General features: G+C 39.3%; 1 protein-coding gene across 2 annotated transcripts in view; it reads right to left on the minus strand.

The window, feature by feature from the left end:
- CEP295 (centrosomal protein 295) overlaps positions 1 to 19,344 on the minus strand; it is a 39,613-nt gene extending 20,269 nt beyond the window's left edge. The window contains exons 1-15 of one of the 2 annotated variants that reach the window (XM_080566980.1): positions 18,299 to 19,344; positions 17,019 to 17,152; positions 15,895 to 16,095; positions 14,623 to 14,747; positions 13,695 to 13,788; positions 12,569 to 12,682; positions 11,097 to 11,237; positions 8,494 to 8,677; positions 6,499 to 6,666; positions 5,918 to 6,142; positions 4,608 to 4,714; positions 3,076 to 3,288; positions 2,140 to 2,237; positions 947 to 2,012; positions 114 to 285 (exon numbers count right to left, since the gene is read on the minus strand). In XM_080566980.1, the coding sequence (XP_080423106.1) occupies positions 114 to 285; positions 947 to 2,012; positions 2,140 to 2,237; positions 3,076 to 3,288; positions 4,608 to 4,714; positions 5,918 to 6,142; positions 6,499 to 6,666; positions 8,494 to 8,677; positions 11,097 to 11,237; positions 12,569 to 12,682; positions 13,695 to 13,788; positions 14,623 to 14,747; positions 15,895 to 16,095; positions 17,019 to 17,126 (3,016 nt within the window). In that variant the 5' untranslated portion in view covers positions 17,127 to 17,152; positions 18,299 to 19,344. Of the gene's footprint in view, positions 1 to 113; positions 286 to 946; positions 2,013 to 2,139; positions 2,238 to 3,075; positions 3,289 to 4,607; positions 4,715 to 5,917; positions 6,143 to 6,498; positions 6,667 to 8,493; positions 8,678 to 11,096; positions 11,238 to 12,568; positions 12,683 to 13,694; positions 13,789 to 14,622; positions 14,748 to 15,894; positions 16,096 to 17,018; positions 17,153 to 17,727; positions 18,257 to 18,298 lie in introns of those variants that run through there. The other variant, XM_080566981.1, reaches the window with a different exon arrangement.
- Between the last annotated feature and the right edge of the window lie 560 nt (positions 19,345 to 19,904).

The raw sequence follows: 19,904 nt of genomic DNA on the forward strand, positions 1-19,904 counted from the left end.
GGCATGTTACAACGTATCTATCAAATCAGCTTGGGCAAATGGAAGAGAACCGCATCTCAGCAGCAAAAAGAGGAAAAAAAATATTGTAATACAAAATGCTGTAACAGCCTTACCAGTTTGCCCAGCTAGATCGATGCACTGCGAAATCATTTCACTTCTGTGAAGTTTACTCATGCCACAGTTCTCTTGCCGGTAGTTTTCTGAGTCTTGGAAAATGTCACTCCTGTTGATCCAGTCAGGCATTAGTGCTTCTGTCATTTCTTCATTTGTGCTGATACGTCTTACCTTAAATAGAAAAAAAAAAGAGCAGCATTACTTAAGATTATATTTATACTCATTTATTAAGCCAGCATTTTCTTGTGGGTATATTTTACAATACTAAGCTTTCTAGTTTGAGAAAGAAGTTCAAGTGCCTTGTCTATCTTACTGAAACATTTGGGCACAAAGATGCTATATTTAGCTCTACAAACCTAGCATGATAAAACAATTGGCTAGGTTTTCAACGCATTTGTTGGATTTTATTAGAATAATCAGCATTTTTAAGAGGAATAATTCCTGAAAAGTCTGCTTGTACTTTTCCACTCCTGAGTTCAGGAATTTTAGCTGTATGAAGACTGCAATAGCAAGGCTCGAGGAAACAGTTATTTTTCTAAGATGGCTTCAGGTTAAAAAAAGGGCAAAAGAGGTTTCATTAGGAACTCCAAAATAAACTTGCACTTTTCTCCCATTACCCAGAAACGAGCAAAATTACAAGTCAGGAGTGCAACTATCAAAACATTTCCTTAATATGTGCACATAAAAAGAAACTTTTTGAAATAAGAAGTTATGGAAAAGAACTACAGATCACAAGTCCTAATTAAAATTTTCATTATGGGATCCTACTGTTCACCCTAAAGTTTTATCATCTACTAGCTGACTCACCATGTGAACCATTTATAAAGCTTACCTGCTTGTTCAGAAATTCTTTCAAAGCGTCTTGTTGCCTCTGCATCTGTTCCTTCAATTTATCCTGCTTCTGTAAAAGTAGTTGTTCTTGTATTTTCTGTCGAGAAAAAAGAGCTTCTCTTTGTGCATCTAGCTGCTCCTGCAATTCTTTCAAATACCGTTGCTGAGCCTGGATGCTTTCTGATGAGGCCAGCATCCTATCCCTTAAACTCAGTATACCAGAATAATTTAACAAAGATGCCTCTCCACTTTTTGATGTCAAGAACTCCTCAACGCCTTCTTCATGAGATAAAGTCACAGGTTCAGCACGAGCGGTGGGCTCAAGGCTTGTTTTGATGGTGCTCCCTACAGACCCCTGCTGACCTACCAAAGGATCAGCTGTGGCGGCCTGTACCACATGAGATCCTGTGGCTGGCATAAGGGGTGCTGTGAGTGGAGGCTCTTCTACAGCTTCTGTTTCTGCTTGATGGTCAGACATCATCTGAGATGATTCCTGAAAGTGCTCTGCTTCTGAGGGCTCAGAGAAATCTTCTGCAGGCAAAGCAAACCTAACCTGCTGTACACGTGCTTCTGGCTGTGTTCTGACTGCAGCAACATCTTGTGTGCCTACGGCTGGTGGTAACCGGAACGGAGATGGCTCCCTGACCTGATCAGGGGAGGTTTCCAGCGGTCTCACTGGTTCCTGTGAAGGACAGCTCCACGGCAAGCTAAACTCACCATACCTCAGTTTTGATGTTTCTAGAGGCTGTGCATGTCTACCAGGATAAACATGATGCATTTGCTCCTCCTGATTTTGTGATGATGTGCTTTCAGGAATATTACATAGGCTGGAAAAAACAGGTGGTGACCGTCCATGGTCTTCTGCATGAACTTGTTTGGGTGACTGCTGCTGCGTACGTTGCGCTCTTTGCCTCTGTAGAACTGGTTCTAAGACAGGCTTTAAATTCATTGATTTTGTTTCCACAGAGCTTGAAGGTGTTACAGCAGCAGCCGAGTATCTTTGCTTCAGTTTATTCTGATACTCCTGTAGACGCTTTCTGGCTTCTTCAACTGTCTGTTTGTGCAGCCTAATCATACAGAAAACATGAATCTTTCCAGACTGGTGCAAAGACTAACATCATTTTCAATAATCAAAGCAATTTAAATTAATTTGAAGCAGGCAAGTCAGAGCTTTCATTTTATAAAGTAATTTACCTATTTTGCTGTAGAAGACGCTGTTGATAATTACGAATCATCTGTAAATGGCTGTCTTCTCTAGGACTTCTAGTTTCTGACACAGCAGTACTTCCAGACTAATTGAAATTGAATAATTTTAAGTAGAAATATACAAGTAACTCACAGAAAACTGTTAAGGCAACAATCTTAAACTATATGTTTGCTCTCCCAAGTCTACAGAAACCTCCCTGTCACTTGAAGTCTGTGAGATTTCAGCCTCGGGCACTGAAGCTAAAGCAGTTTTTGGAACACGTGGCCTACAGCTACAGCCTCTCTTGGCAAGTCTAGCATATACCATCAAAGTCAGCGTGCTTAGCTCAGGGAGATCAGGGAGGTAAGTGTACCCGGTAGCAAAGTGAGGGAGCAATGATCTAACGTTTGCTTTTACAAGGCAAACAGATTCTTTGAAGAATAAACGTTGTGCAACTGGTTCAAAATTTTTTAAAAAAAGATTAAAAAATAAAAATAAAGGCTACTTTTCCTCAATATCCACAATAAATATCCCTTCATTTAAGTAGATGTTTAGGATTTAGATAAAGACAAAAAGGTGTAGGTGCTTTTTTTCCTTTTCTTTTTTCCTAAGATTTTTTTTCCTTCAAAAAGGAGGATATTTGTACACACATAATCATTACACGACTCTAGTCAGATTTTACTAGCAGCTATTTTATACATATTTGCTGTCCCCAGAACTATGCAAAGATAATCAAATATTCAAAGCGTTTTTCTGATATCATGGGAAATACAAGCTTCTAGATTAGACAAAAAAGTTGTGGTCTTTATGTATAAGAGCTTCTGATTCATGGCCTGAGGACTAAAAACAAGGTTGAGATCGACAGAATTTAGAACTAGCTATTGGTGCTCTTGATTCTTATAAGAAAATAATTCACACACACACAACTTTCTGCAATTCTTCACCTCATGTTCCACTTCTTTCTGTTGATCTGGAGAAGGAACGCTGCAGCTTTGTACTGGCTGACCTTTCTCTTCCTCCTCCTCTTTGTTCTTAGCCTCCTCTGAACAGGTTTGCATTTGGATCTTCAGAAAATCAGCCTCCAAACGTGCTTTCTTTTCTTCAATTTGTTTTAGCAAGGCCAGCTGTTCCTGTTTCTGTTGCTCTATTTGCTCAATCTATTGAAAAAAAAATCTACACAATTTGAGGAAAAAAACACCCACACCACCACACATAAAACTTTGCTCCAACGTGCAACTTGTACCAGAAATTTTATTGCTTATGTATGACAAGCTTTTCCAAATTGTAAGAGGCCTTAAAAAATAATTCCAAAGTTTACAAGAATACTTTTAGTTGCCTGGCTAGGTATTTCTAACAGTCCCTGAATCTGTTTGTTATTGTGCTCTTTTGATCTACCCATTAACAGAATGGATAAAAATCAAAATGTAATCATTCAAGATAAATTATAATTTCCCAGAGACTGCAAAGGAAGTCTTTCTTTTAGACTGTATTCAGAAGCCTATTTTGCATTTTATAGAGCTTTTCATCAAGATTTCAATGCATTTAAATGTTAATTTGAGTCTAACAAAATTTTTAAAATTGCTAATGTATAACCAGTTTAAGAGCACTCCATAAATCTCTGAAGTGTTTTGTTTATTTTTATTCTCTTTCCAAGTATCTTTCATCTACAAATCACTTCTATCCACATGGAGCAACAGCACATTTCATTTTAGAATGGAAGTGAGGAAAATTTTCAAAGCACTGACAAAGATGAGGTGGACAACAATTTATAGTGGCAGGGTCTGAATGGGGATGTGATGAAGAGTTTGAGAACAGTTAATGCAGACATGGGAATAAATACACCTGGACAGGTGAAAAGTGGGAGAAAACAGATGTTAAAACAGTAGATCCTTGGTGAAAGTTTGGTTACTCCCCCCCACATATATCTCTAGCAACACACTATGTTGACAAATGTTTCCTGAATCTCTGAACTTTAACTCTACAATTTAGGTAGGACCTGAATTTCAACTTTTTTTTTAATTGATAAACCACCACGTAATAGCTGGCAGGTCTCTAAACATCTATGATACAATGAAAATATAATGAAATATATACACTATGTATATATTGCATATAATGAACAAAGCTATTATTTTCTAAATATAATGTAGCATTCATATAAATATGAAAGACTTCTTGCATTCGATTTTTTTAAATTAGCTAGGAGACAAAATATTCAAGATCTGTAAGCTTTTCCTGTCACTCTAAACAATCCCAGACACTTTCCAGTATTGTTACACAGGGTTTCAAAGTTGTGTATTGTTGGCTACATTTTCCCTAAGCCAAAAAGGTATTAACCTACAATTGGAATTCTCATTAAAAGTTCATTCAAATGTTCGCAGCATGTTAAAGGGGTCTATTACGGCTTTATAAGCTGAAACACCTATAAATCACTTTTTACATCATAATTAAGACAAGTACATATATACACACTTACCAACTTCTTTCTCTCATTTTCCATTCTGATTTTAGCTGCTTGTTCTTGAGGATGGATCAGAACTGAATTTTCAGCTGCAGCTGTATGTTCCAACATTTCCACAGAGTCTAAAATATATTTGTTATTTAACTGTAAATGCAGTCAGAAAGAGTTTTGGATCATGCTTACATCTCGCTTTACAGCTTCCCACCTCTCTAAACAAAAATGCACAAGCAGGTCTTGACAAGATGCTGGAAAAATCAGGTTTTGTATTAAAGCCATTAATGACCCTTTATCATGTGCCTTTCTTGAATATAAAGTAATGGCCCAGCTCCAACAGGATGGACGATTGTTTCTACCCAGGTAACTTGGTAGCCTAATAGCAAGATCATCCTGAGGGAAAAAAAAAGCAGTAACTTCTGAGAAAAAAGAGGATCTAAAACTGTCAGTCTCTGGGAAAGTGATCTAGCATTTGGCTACTGCACAAAAAGCAAATCTTCATCCTGTACTATCAGCTTCAAATAGCAGCACACCTTCAGCAGAGGCACGTTTTCACTCTTGCTATGCTCCCGGGAATTATGCTGGTGTATCCATGCACACGAGTGAACTAAAACACTTAAGCTTATTTAAAACAAAACCACAGCAAGTACCTTATCAAAGTAGGAAAAGAAAAAAAAAAATACATATATATATAATCACTTTAATAGACTTCAAAAATCACACTTAGCATACTAGATGCAAGTTCACTAACTTCAGCACTCACCTAATGAAAAGAGCACAGGCCCAGCATGGGAAGGAACCCAAACTGCTGGGGCTACCAAGCAAAATGGAACATTCGACTGCTCTAAATTCCAGTTTTACACTGGGGCCTTTTGGAATGGTGCCTTAAGACCAGGAAAAATACATCACTACAGACACATCACTTCATGCTTGTCTTAAGCATTTCTAGCTGTGAATCTCTGAAGCATGCAGTTCTTGCGATTTAACGGGTATGGAACTTCAACAAACAATTTTGCACTGAGAATTCTCCTCCCGAACGCCTTTTAGAACACGGCAGCAGCAAGTGCGGCAAAAAAATGGGCAAGATTTACAAGATAAAGGTATTTAGACATCTTTCCTCCAAAAGATCTTTATGGGCAAGGTGAATAAAGGAGCAAAAACCTCTCCCCTTTTGCATTTTCAACAAATCTACAAGACAAAGGCAGAGATGAGAGAACTGTATGTAATCTCTAGCAAAATGATAAAAATACCACCACTGAAAAATTAATTAAACAACATTATTACAGTCCACCCTTTTGTTCCTACACAACATATAAGTATGTATTACATACCTCTGGCTTCACATACTGAATTTTTGTGTTGCTCATAGTCAGGTTCTAAATCACAGAGCTGTCTCTCCTCGCTAGGAATTGTGCCTGATTCAATAGTCTCAACTTCACTTGGAATCTCTTTGTCATTTTTTGATGTCCATTCCTCTTTCTGGCTTCTAATCTTGTTCAGCAACTTCTTTAAGGCAAGTTTTGATTGAGATTGGTGAGTTTTTGCCTCTTCGTGTTCTGTAAGGAACATACACCTTTAAGAGTTTGGGGTAATGACTATCCTCATGTCATAGAAAACAAAAAATCTTTTTTTTTTTAAATTGCTTACACAATTGGACAAATAGCTCAGCTATACTGTCAAGTTGTCAAGGCTTAACAAGTATTTTCTCTTACTTGAAAGAAAGAAGCAGCAATTTGTCTCAGGATGCTATGAAAGGAGGGCTCAGCCAGTTGCAGTATTTCAGAGTAAGATGAATCCCAGACTCCACTGTTGCAGAAACCAGCAACACTATTTCCCTAGTCCCTATTTCCCTACAATCCCTTCTCTTCTACTATAAAACCAAAAAGACTAAGTTAAAATTTAAAAGTCTTACTTTCTGCTCCATCAGGGACCTCCCCTTCTGTCATCTGTTCTGATTCTTGTCGATTGTCACAAGCAGATTCTTGCTCCAAAGAGAGATCGAGATCATTATCTTGAGATCTATCAGAAGGGGCTGGCAAAGGTTGTGGCTCAAACTGCAAAATCAGGTCTCCTTTCATTTCTAATTAAAGGAACACAACCACAAAAAATGACCAATCAGAATAAAATGCAAATGCTGCAAGACACTAAGAAATTCCAACATCAATTTATCAATTTGTTTCACAACGTATTTAATCCAACTACTTTTTTCCCCCAAAATAGAAAACTTTTAAAATTGAAACCATTTAGACCATTAGCTGTCTATTTAATTCTGACCTTCTACAATGTTTTCCACTAAACTATGCTAAGTATTTCAAAATAAAAGGTTTTAAAATAAAAGGCTCATCTCCATGCAAGAAGCAGCATGTAGAACCATTGCAGGAGAATCCCAAAAACTCATCAGAAAAAAGAAGCGCCCTGACCTGGCTGTTCACAGATCTGTCACATGAGGGACACACCACTCCCATGGTTCAGGTGCAAAATCCTGGAAGATGAATCTATGGGAGACGATTCAGGATCGCCTCACTAACTGAGAGGTTACTGCCTACGAGGGGTGTGGGACATGTGGGAAGAGCACCTTAGGATTGTACTAGACTTATTATGGACATTTATGGAAAAAAAAACACAAAACAAACAAAAAAAAAGCAGGGAAAAGGAAGTATTAGCAAGTCAGAGGAGAAAACAGAGGAATAAGTGCATAAAGGGCCAGTGAGTACACTGGTCTGATCACACGCAGCCTGGTTCCTGGCAGCCTGCCCTGTCTTCTTGCTAAATTCCATTTCTAACTGTTTTCCTGGGGGAAGAACTTTCTACTTTGTATGCCTGCATGCGTATGGGTGCGTAACAGAGAGCAAGTGGAGCGTAAACAGGAACGTGTGCATATTACATGGGCATAGATATCAGTGTGCAATGACTGGCAAACAGCAAGCCAGACTAGCCAGTGAGAACAGCAAGAGGCTTGGGAGCTGGGTATCGAAGCAGCCCTAAGACTGGGCTGGATACTGGAAAGGACAGAGGGTTTACAACTGGGCCACCGGAGGGATCAGGAGATCCAAGCCAGCTACAGGGGACACTGCAGGAGGCTCAGGCTCAACCAAGAAACCTGCTGGCACACGTACACGTTATTTCTTTAACAGGCAGCTGAGGGTATCTACTGGACTGACTAAGTATTTACAGTCAGTAACCGCAGGCATTCATAGTGGGTGCCTGTGTTTGCATAAAAAGGGGGGGTGTCTGTGTACCACTAACTGGAGAGGAGCAGAAAACCTCAGCTGTTTGCGTGACCAGGAGCCAGCAAGGGGGGAAGCTGAGGATCCAGGGCCAGCTGCTGGGTGCACTGAGCTTCTAAAGCTACCTTCCTGAAGGATCCATAGCACATACCGAGGACAGCGGGGCGCGTGTGGAAACGAAAGGTAACTGGAGGGCTACAGGCTCTTCGATCAGTTCTGGACAGACTGGATGCTTAAGACCCATTTCTGGGGAATTAGGGGGGAGACAGAAGGTGTATGTACATGCAGGGCTGTAAAGCTCGGGCATGTATGTGTCTGGGGAGAGCTGGGGTGCAGGGACCAGCTACTGGGCTGAGTGAGTGTCCGAGACCAACTGCTACAGAGATCTGTACTGTATAGACAGACATTTTCCCACCAAGCAGCCTTCAGCCTGTTCAGCCAGAGCAGGGAACAGAATGAGACAATTCATGCTGTTTGTGTTTAATGCAAAGTGCTGTGTTTTCTACACTAGCCTGCACAGCCAGCTGCAGGTATCTGTACTTAATCCTGGTTTGCATGTGTGCATCATCTACCAGGAATAAACGCACAGCCCCACTACTTGCTGCACCCAGAACAGGCAGCTGCAGCAGCCTCTCATCTACTGAGCAACCCGAGTCAGCAGCCTCCCACAAATTACTCACTCCTGTCCTCACTGTACATATCTTCAAAGGCAAACTCCAGTTCTCTCTGCCAGTCGTCTTTTATTTCCACACGTTTGTATGCGGGTACAAAAAGCTGAGGTGGCATCTGCGCTACCAGCTGCCTCCTGCGCATCCGATCCACGTTCTGCATTTGTTCAAGTTCTTGCAGTAGCCTTTCCCTGTCCTTCAAGGAAAGGGGTGAGAAGCATTTTGTGTTAATATTCGGGCAGCTGTATGTCAGGACTGATAAAATACTTCCAATTTGGTTACCATGATGTTTGTTTAATCCTAAACATTTAGTTAATTTTATTCTAGAGCGGGTGCTTTCTCAGGAGAAGAGTATATCTGACCTTCAAACACAGTCAAAAACTACCTAAAAGATCTAATGTTAAAGAACTGCATTGTACACTGTAGGCCAACTTTCCTAAACAGAATTAAGTCTTCTGTTCTCTGAAGTAAACGAGTACTTCCTTCGATAAGCTATTGTTGTTAGTACGTGCTACTTAAACATAAGAGTTGCTGAAGTAAGCTAACACTCTTGGTGCAGTACAACGATACATTAAAGCTATTTTAAAAAAGCCTTATTTGAAGGGTTGTTTTTTTTGTTTGTTTGTTTTTTAAAATGAACATCAGTAATATAATTTTCACAGTTCCCCAAATTAGTTAGGTTACTCATTTATGGCCAATCATATCTCAATTAAAAAACCATAGGAAGCTGTTATTTGAGATATTTGTGTTATTGTCTGTTACTGTCACAAACTTCTAAAGTACAAAACCCCTTCTCAACAGTTGCTTTTACTTCTTAAGGAAAATAACATCAGTATTTCCAGATTTCTATACTAGCAGAACCTTAATTTAAGGTAATAATGTTGATTTCTTTCCAAAAATTAAAAAAAAGTGTTGGCTTTTTATAAGAAATATTAATAATTTCTGAGAATCTCATACATACTTTGAGATGTGCCATGATAAAGTCATGATGAAGCTCAATTTTATTCAGCACAAGCTTTGTGTACAATACAATAACAAAGTGGTACGTCCACATATTGAACAATCAATAGAAAAAGTACTGAATAGTTTCCTCTCCTGTATACATGTAAACAAAATTTTATACAAATTTTAAAAATTGTATACAAATTTTACACCAACAACAGATTAAGAGCATGATAACTGCAAAGACACCCAATTTGAATCCAAGTATGGATTTGAAGTCAGCATTTGTACCAGCTTATGTCAGTACAAACATGATGATCTCTGCCCTTCAGATAATGACCAAGTTTTCCTTCCTATTAGATATAAATACACGTGGTACATTCTTACACATTTCACACGCTGTTATTTTCTTTGATTTCTGTCTTCAAGTTTTTCAGACACAGAAAAAAACCACGCGTGATTGACAAGATACAGTAATACCAGAAATTTGAAGCTTATATACAGACACACTAGAAACAAAGGTGTTAAAAAAAAAAAGGCTGTGGAAAAAGAAGTTCTTGCAACTGTGTAGAACCTCAGAAAACTAACAAAAAAAGATGGAGGCAGCTCAAGAATACACAAGGACACTCTGGAAGAAGGGTACATATGTAAGAGTATGCTTTCACTGCATAAAATGTAGTTTACATGTAGTAAAAGGTCCTTACACCTTTTGTAAAAAGACAGGATACGAAGGTGAGGAAATAATCAGGGAGAAGCACCAACCCACAACTGAATGCTCTGAATACTAATTTAACACGTTTATGTAAAATAAGCCGAACGTAAGGGAGGAAGGAGGACTGACAATAAGTCTATAGATTTCAGTTTTTTCAAAAGCACATTAGTCAGATTTAGGGTGACTGACATTCTTACAGGTGCTTTGCAAAGCAGTACCCATCGTTCTGGTCATAATTTAGAACCATTATATGTTTTTCCCTTGATCTCGCACAGTTATTAAGTAAACAAGTTTATAAAAAGAATGGCTGTAGGAACAACTGATGAAATTAAAACTTTGAATTTGTTGATCTTCCAGGCAGAAGAGTTCTATCATTAATTTTATCATAAGTTATCTAAATACTTCAACCAGTTACTTAACTCACAAGGTATTACTTCAGCTCAACATTACTTCGGCTCATTCCTTTATAGTATAACAAAAAAAAAGACAAGCAAAACAAGGCCCTGAAGTACAGAACTCACAACTTTGTCAAGTGTATTTTTTTTCCATGCTATCCTGTATTTAAAAACAAGAACCCCATCATTTCTACTTCTCATTGAACTGACAGTGGACTACCCTGACCTCTGCCAATGAGAACAAGAGAAAAAAAGACTTATTTCAAACAAAGACACCGTAATACTAGTCCCTGTAAGAGCTATGGCATTGAATAAAAAAAAAAAAATTATCTGCAGTGTCTACGCTGCTTACAAACACTTCTAATTTATCTTTATCAAAAAGGTTTCTTGTCTTATAAACTTCCAGAGAGACAAAATTAAGAAGACGAGCTTGATGATTTTTTGAAAGCATTCTGAAAACCCTATTTAGTCCACCTCCTGAAACCACGACCCCTTAGGAAACCTACAGCTTACTTAACACCGGTCATTTTGACATGAAAAACGGGCACAACGTTTACTTTGCCTACCTGAGCCAAATGGACCTTCTTCAAGGCATGACTTCCTCTGAGATGGGCCTTTGCAACCTGCTCTCTTTTCTCTCTCTCTGCCTCTCTGTGCAGCTCCTCCAAGCGCTTGCCTTCCTCTTCAGCAGCTAACCGAGCATCTGGCTGGCAGTCAGTTAATAGTTTAGTCCACCGAGTTCTTGTGATAGTTTAAAGTGTATGTAACAATAAATAATTCTGTAGCAAAACCACTTTGAAAAAGGCATACAATACCGTACGAACACTCTCAGAAGTTTTATAGTACTCAGCTGCAAGCAAAACCGAACTGTATTTATACATTTGGGAAAAAAAATGCATATTTACACATTTGCTAAGTGTTAGGTGTCAAAGTATTCTAGTTCCTAACTCCATTAGGGACAATCGTTTGTATGATTTATTCATTATAGCCGAGTAGTTATTTTTCCTACAATACAAGCTAAAATGAATAATGTAATCAATATTACTGATTCACTTCGTTTGTGGTCACGATTTTGTTTTAAACAAGGAAGCCAGAAGTTTTTTCGTTTTCATTTGGGAAACAAGGAAAAAAATCTGCAATGTTTAAATAAAAACAATCTTACTAACACTTTAATAAATACTCAAGTAAAAAAGTTCCACATAAGCTAGGTGAAAGATTGACATTTAGGAATTTTCTGATATAAAGCTCAAACCGCAGCATCTGCTCTTATTGTTTAGACCTAGTCCTTTAAAAGGTCAAGAAAACCTTAAACTTCATGAATGAAATCAAAGCCACTAGAGAGAACATTCACAAAGAGAAGCTTATCGACTGTAGAGAGTCTAGTCTAAAAGAGGCTGATCCCAAACAAGAATTTAGACTGTGATCTCACCTCACAGACAAACCAAACAACAGATCATCAGCTCTAAAAGCTAAGTTCTTACTCCATCTCTCACTTGTCCAGATCCTCCCCTTCTTCTGATCCGACCTGAGCCTTTGTCTGATTGTACCGTGAACCTAAGTAAACCTTTTCACCTGGCATAGCTTTGTTCATCATTCTTTTTCTCAAATCAGACCTTTGCCATTTTGGCAAGCTGAAACTGTTGACTGCATGAACAGATGAACGTGAATATGAGGTAAAGACTGGGTGAACACAACTAAAAGAGGAAAAAAGCAGGGTAACTGCAACTATTAATTTAACATAAGACAAAACAGAAGATTGGGGTGCCCTAACACGCCAGTCTTGTGGACTCATCCCCATTCAGAGGCCTACTTATGTTAGAAAGACAGCCAGGAGCGATTCTGACAGCAACCGAGCACAGAACAGTCCTCACAAGTTCCCATCATCCAGGATTCTGATTATTAAGTCATATAACATCTGCTTTATGCAAGTTTCTATTTTTAAACAAGTTCTAGGAAGCTGACCTGCTGGTATCTGATAGCCAGACACAATGTGCAATATACAGGTACATGGAAGCATATATCACAAACACTTAATCACCTGTTCTCCATCCATTTCTCTATCCACATAAGGTTCTGAAATATGGTAACGTGTAATGGAGAAGTTGCCAGCACCAGAGGCCTTCACTGCAGGAACCTTTTTCACTTCAAAATTCTAGAAAGAAAAGCAGAAATAAGTACAGCTGTACCACTGAACAGTTAGCTGTCTCTGGCAAAGCAACTAAATGAAAGAAGCGAGTTCCATACCTTAATTAGTAACAGAAGAAAGCTCAAAATTAAAAACAAACACAAAATTCTCTCCTGAAAACATTATGTCATTTCAATATTGGCATACAATTAATAATTAATCACATCAGCCCAAGGAATACCTAGAGGGCTTAATGACTGAGAGCATCTCGCTGCCTACAGCAGACGTCTCCGCACAAATTGACATTCATCACAGAGCTCTGCCTTCCTGTTTCAATAGCATTACCTTAACACAAAAGCACTTGAGCTTTCACGTACGAATACAAAACCCACTTACAACAGCCGACACATCCATCTCAAAGCAGGGCAAGCACAGATCCATAATATAATTATACATAACAGCAAAATAACATTTCTCAACTACAGACTTTTCTTACAGAACTCGGAATCTATTATTTCTAGTTTATTAGATGATCAGAGAAAAGAGCATTTTCCATAACCTCGCTGAAAAAGCATTTACTCATACTGTACAAAAAGTATTTTTTTTTTGAGGAGGGGGAGTTTTGGGTACACTATTAAAAAACAAAAAAATGCAATACTACTATGTTATTAAAGCAGAAGGCTGAGGTGGCAGGTAAACGTTAGGGTAGGTAACTATGGAGTTTAACATCACTACAGCTAGTAAGTGAAAATGAAATCATGATGAGGTTTAAAGCACACATTAAACATAAAAAAAATGATCTCACATGATTTTAAGAAGAAATCTGCACAAACGAGATCTGAAAAAGACAGCTATCAAAGCTTAGTAGAAGTCTGTTAATAAATATTTCATTAATTTTCTTGATTTTTACTGATTTTCACCACTCTCCTTATAGCACGCAAATAACATTTTCAGATAACCCACTGTGAGGAGTCAAACCAATAAATAAAGCACTGTATTGATACGGCATCCTGAAATTATGATCATCGTGGATACACACCTCAAGAGGATGGGGCAGAGGAGGTGGTAGGCTTGCAACTTTTGCTGCTCTTTCTCTTTCCACATCCAGAGCATGCTTGCGTGCATTTATTCGTCTAGTAAATAAATGGGGGGGGGGGGAGAGAGGAGGAAAAACAGTTAAATAGTTCAAGCAACAATGACAGCACTGTGTAAAATAAAAGGCAAACCTAAAAATATAATCATTGACTCCATTTAATTCTTGGGAGACAGAAACAGGTAAGCACACCAAAGAGTCAACAGAACTTACGCTGAAAGGCAGCACTGAAAAATTAACTTTTGAAGTAATGCAAAAAAAGTAATAACACGCAAACTTCTCCGGATCAAAGCAAAACCCTGCTTTTCAGAAAGCTCTGCATCACTTCAACATATTTTAATCACTGAAGTGTGCACAAAGCTAAGTATTTAATCAATAGGTGTCAACTCTAATCAAGCTCAGCTATCCCCAAGAGTACACAATTTATTTTTCACGTCAGCCCAAGTTTGGACCAATTTGTGCCTTTTTTTTTCCTTAAAGAGATAAGGCAGACAGTGTCAAATGCAATAGGTCCTTTTTTCAAAAGAGTGTCTTTCCACCATAAGCTGGACTAAGAACATCTCGTTTCATCTGTCACTGAATAGCTGCCAGCCAATAACCTGGACTGAAAACGGTAATACAGAGGTGACAGGCTCCCTGGCCATTGAGAGTCGATCAGATCAACTTGTGTACTTGACAAGGGGATCTTGGCTTTAAAACTACAAAGTTTTATCAAAATCCATGGGTTTGTCCACAAGCTAGTATCCTTTAACACACACACAAAAAAAAAATCAAAATTAAAAAGCTGCAAACAAGCACTGTGATTTTTGCCTTTCACCACGTAACACCATGAAGCACACTCTATGCTTAATGAAGCTCAATATCTATTGCATACCGGGCTTGCTCACGAAGTAATTTCTCTTTTTGGAACTTCTGCTCTTTCAAGGCTTTCCTATGTCTCTTCTCTGCTCTTTGCTTCCTTTCTTCTGCTTGCTTTGCCAGAGCTTCTAAATCAGGTTCCTTAATAAAATATTGCAAGTGATTAATCCAGGACTTCTCATACTATCAGTGTTATATTTCAAAGTAAGGATTGCTGGTAAGAATCAAAAGCCTGAAATTTCTTTCTATCATATCAAAGTAAAAATCCTCCAAATAATCACTTATTCTTCTCTGCTATCTCCTTCATTCTCTTCTTGCCTACCACCAACAGCAGTAACTTTATCATATTCCTCAGCCAATGGAACCAAAGACTGACGTGGAAACCTTAGCTTCTCTCTTCATCTCTTTTTATAACGACAGTAATATATACTTATACATTTTAAATGGTGATTAAACTGTACAGCGAAAGCACCTTACTATTTTTCAGCCATTAATTACAACTGGCTATCAATGCAAATCCAGAGATTTTCACTGAACAACCTCAGCGACCTCTCAAAACAGGCCTACACAAGTTACAGTTTTGAAGTGGAGACAGTTTGCAGTTGCAGAATTAAGTGATGCCAGTTCATCATCTGTGCAAAAGCCTCCAAAGTCCTTACCAATACCTTTTAAGTCACTGAAGGTCTAAAGCACTGAAGAAAAAAAAGTGATTTCACCTTATTAAGCATAGAAAAGAAACTATTAGATGGCAGAGAAACAAAGTTACTAAGTTTACTGGCATATTTGGGACAGCTCACCATGTGCAATTTGGACAAACTGTTATCTTAATATACAGTATCACATAAGCAAGTGTGATATTGTACACACAACTTAGGAGTTTGCACAGCAAAAGCCTCAGCAAATTGGAGAGAACTTAATACAGTATTCTCCAACCACAGCAAGGCTGTACAAAACTACTTGAAAATAAAACACAGGCAAAATCATGCAGACTCTTAAACAGGCTTCTAAAAATAACTAAATAGGTTATTCATGCTTAGATGAATAAGAGTTTCCATCCAGCAACGATGGGGCTATAAATCTTTCCCAATAAAAAGTTTATATTCCTTCTTATCATGCATGGTCTCATGGATAAATATCTGCAAAAAAACACGTGTAAACATTTAAATATTTTAAACATTTCTACCTTCCACATATTAGGACTCTAAAAAACAGGAATATAAAAAAATGCAACCTAGTTATTTCTAAAACACCAACGTATATCTCTGACAACATTAAGCTGTGTACTTACGTTCTCCTTGGCTTGTCGGTGACCCTCACCAACAGCTCTTAAGCTTGATAAAAACAGTTTTTCTAAGGCCTTTATCTTCTCATCTTGTTCTTTCTGCCATTCAGCTCTCAATGCCTCCTCCAACTGATGTAGCTGTTCTTCCCTCTTCTGCTTTACTTTCTGTCTTATCTGTAAGGCAATGTACTTCTGCTGCTCTCTAACCTGTAGAAATAGCATTTATGTTTTGTCAGCAACTTAGTAAAAGCACAGTGTTTTTGCAGCAATTACTTCCACAACACACATTCCCCTCCTTGCTAGATTAGGTGGAAAGATACATTAAAAAAAATCTGTCCAGAAAATACTTTAAAGTTGCCATTACCCTTTTCCAAAATCAATATCATATACTAAATTTAAACTTTGTTAAAAGTTTTACTTAAAGTGAGAGAGCAACACATTGCTGATAAACTAAATGTAATAACTGTTTGAAATAGACTTCTTGCCAAAAATACAGCACAATAATTTATTACTCTCATTATGATGCAACGCACTCTAAAGAGAAATGGCAACTATACTGCTAAATCAATGCCTTGGAGGACAGCACAGTGGAAGGCTAAGGGGTAAAAAGAAATGGAAAAATAGCCTTGTGTCCTAACACAGCACAGCATAACAGAAATAAAAGAAACATGAGATGAGGAACAGAAAGGTAATTCTAAAAGGAGCAATATTTAAAGCATTAAGAGCTGTGACACTGTAACGATTTGGTTGACCTAGTAGAAAGATAGGTTTGTATTTGCCACAAGTGGCTTATTTCTTCTCCATTAGTGCTGTGTAACACATCAGTAAAAAGAGGTATCTGTATGTTGATAGACAAAAAGAAACTAAAAAGATAGATACAGTGAAGTTGGCAGGGATGAAGAGGTTCTGGAACAAAGGCCTGTATGAATCTAACGGAGACAGTATCATGAGAAAAATATGAATTTACTAGCAAATGAACATAACAGAAACTACTACACAAGCTAAATATAAACCTAATGTTACTACGCTGCAAAAAGTTAGCTTATATGAAGTAAAATTCGGTTGATTTTCCAAAATTATTTGTTACATCTTTAAATGAAATATACAACTTGAAAAAAATAGAGGCATACTTGCTGTAGCCTCAGTTTTCTTCTTCTTTCATATTCTTCTTTCAGAAGCATGGTTTCTTCATTAGGACTAAGCCTCAATTTCCCAAGTTTTGCCACTTTTCTCTTCATCTTTGGTAACACCTAACAATCAGTTTCTATGAGAAGATGAAAACCAGAAATTTGAGCATAAGTGATATAAGCAAAGACAGCTATATATAAAAAAAAAATATTGCCATAATCTCGTTGACAATTTTTTGTGCGAGTTTTCGTCAGCAGCCAGTTCAAGTTATATTTGCCAGTAGATTTTACTGTGGAACCTGGATCTGCTAGTTTTGCTGATCATTTCCCATTTTCCTCACAACTATGATTTCAATTTTTTCCACACAGACAGAAGAAAAAACAAACCTTTTTTCAGCCTGATACGTAGCCTGCCCCAAAGACACTCAACTCAATAAAAAATAAATACATCTGTATTTGATCTTTAAATATTTTCATCCCAGAAAACACTGTTCTTAAACAAAACAGTAAAAACTTTCAAAAGATATTTTTGTTATAAGAATCAAAGATGTTTTACTAGTGCACAATCCAGGTAGCACTAAACCAACGTGAGGTAACATTACACCTGGAAACTTTTCAGTACCATAAATAAGTAATTCTTAGAAATAAATACACTTTTTAGTAACATAAATTACTGAAGCAATCAGGTGAGGTGGAAAAACACAATAATTACCCATAAGATATCGTTAACACAGGGTTGTCGAGCCAGTGAATCCCAAGCTCACTACAGGATAAACAGAGGACTGCGGCTCCTGCTAACCATCCCTTATTCAGTTGTTGGAATAAGGAAGGAAAATTTGGAGTGCAAATCAAAAAAAGAGCATTTAACACTGGGAATTATAGAGCGATTGGGGTAGGAAGGGATCTTTACAGATCACCTCGCCCGACCCCTGCCATGGGCAGGCCCCTCTCTCACAGGCTGTGACCAAACGCGGACCCCAGGGCGAGGCGGTCACCGCCAGCACGGCCCCAACGGCCGCACAGGGCACCCAGAGCACACCCAGCGGTTAAAACCAGCCAGGTTTCTCGGCAACGCCGCACAGACTCTTGTAAGCAACGCCTCCAGGGAGACCCAGGGACCTTGAGACCTCCCCCCTCTCGCCATAATTCTGCCCGGAGCCCTCTCCAGCCCCCGGTAGCTAGCGAGGACGCCGCGCTGAAGGGAAGCGAGGCGGATGAGGAGAGAATAACCCCCTCACGCACCCGCCCGCCGCCGCCATTAGTGCGCAGCCCCCCGCACCTACCCGCCGGCCGCCGCCGCTCCCCGCCAGCCAGCCAATCAGCGCGGGCGCGGCGGGAAACGCAGCGCCCCAGCGGAGCTGGCCCTCCGCGCACGCGCTGTGCTTCCCGCCGCTTCCCGCCGCAACATGGCCGCGCAGGCGCGGTTGCGGCCGGCCGCGCGCAGCCCTGAGGGGGAGGAGGAGGGGCTCCATGTTCCCTCACAGCCCCCTGACCATGGCGGGGGCTGGGACTGGGTAGTCCTTAAGGTCCCTGCCCTCCCAAACCGTTCTGTGATTCCATAATTCAGTCATTCCATGATTCCAACCATGAAGGCGTGGGTGTTGGCTGTGTTGGCTAACCTGGAGATGACAGGGATGACGGGGGAGATCAAAGCTCAGCATTACTTCTTGATCCACTAACTTCTCCAAAATTTAACTCAGTTATTCCAACATGGCTTTGGGGTGTGCTGTACGACTAAAAGGAGTAAATTTAGGCACTGATAGTGCAGCTGGACTGGCAGTGCTGCTCTGCCTGTCTTCCAGGTGTGCTTACAGCTGGTTAAGTGGATCTGTAACAGCAACCTCAACCTCGTAACTAGTGCTGGTCTTTCTTTTTTAAGACACTTTTTAACTAATGGCTGCACATTTCAAGTCTGATACAACACTTGTTTTCTTCTGTGCTTTCATCCTTATGTTTTAGTTTTCTTTATAAGAGTGACCATTTATTATGTGTGAGACTTACAGCAGTTGGGATTTGAAAGCGAAGTCATCTGATACCCTTGACTGATGAGGAACAACTTGTTATTCACATTGAAACAATTCTGCAGCGCAAAGGGATGAAGCAAGAGGCTGTGCAAGAGTATTTCTTTGCGTTGAATATTTTCCTAAGGTCTGACCTGCTGCTGCAAGAAGGGAAGAAACGCTTGTAACTGATCACAAAGGATAAAATCAACGGCCTTATGCTGAAGTCACAGAATCACAGAATGGTTTGGGCTGGAAGGGACCTTAAAGCCCACCCAGTTCCACCCCCCTGCCATGGGCAGGGACACCTCCCACCACACCAGGTTGCCCAAAGCCCCATCCAGCCTGGCCTTGAGCACCTCCAGGGCTGGGGCATCCACAGCTTCTCTGGGCAGCCTGGGCCAGGGCCTCACCGCCCTCTGAGGGAAGAATTTCCTCCTAACCTCTAACCTAAATCTCCCCTCATTTAGTTTAAAACCATTACCCCTTGTCCAATTTCTACACTCTCTGATAAAGAGTCCTTCCCCGTCTTTCCAGTAGTCCTCCTCTAAATGTTACTGCAAAACACAACTGCTTTCTGTGGCAGTTTCTTCTAGAGAAAGGAAGAAGTAATTTTTTACTATAAGCTAACCGGCATAGTAACCCATTATACTGTGCCCTATAGGACAGAAATCAGGCGACCTGAGATTGCTTGGTAAAACTTAAATGCTATGGTGCATTTGGATGCATGGCTGCACATGAAATACACCGAAAATTACAGGATTGCAAAACAAAAGACATAAGCACAGAAAGGTTACACTGCAGTTAAATGTGCTTTCTTCCCTGTCTTCTGCATTTTAGTGCTAAACTGTCTTCTGATTCAAAGACTCCTGTGCTATGGGATCAGTTA

Source organism: Anser brachyrhynchus (genome assembly GCF_964034855.1).
Source record: "Anser brachyrhynchus genome assembly, chromosome: 1".
Taxonomy (NCBI): Eukaryota; Metazoa; Chordata; class Aves; order Anseriformes; family Anatidae; genus Anser; species Anser brachyrhynchus.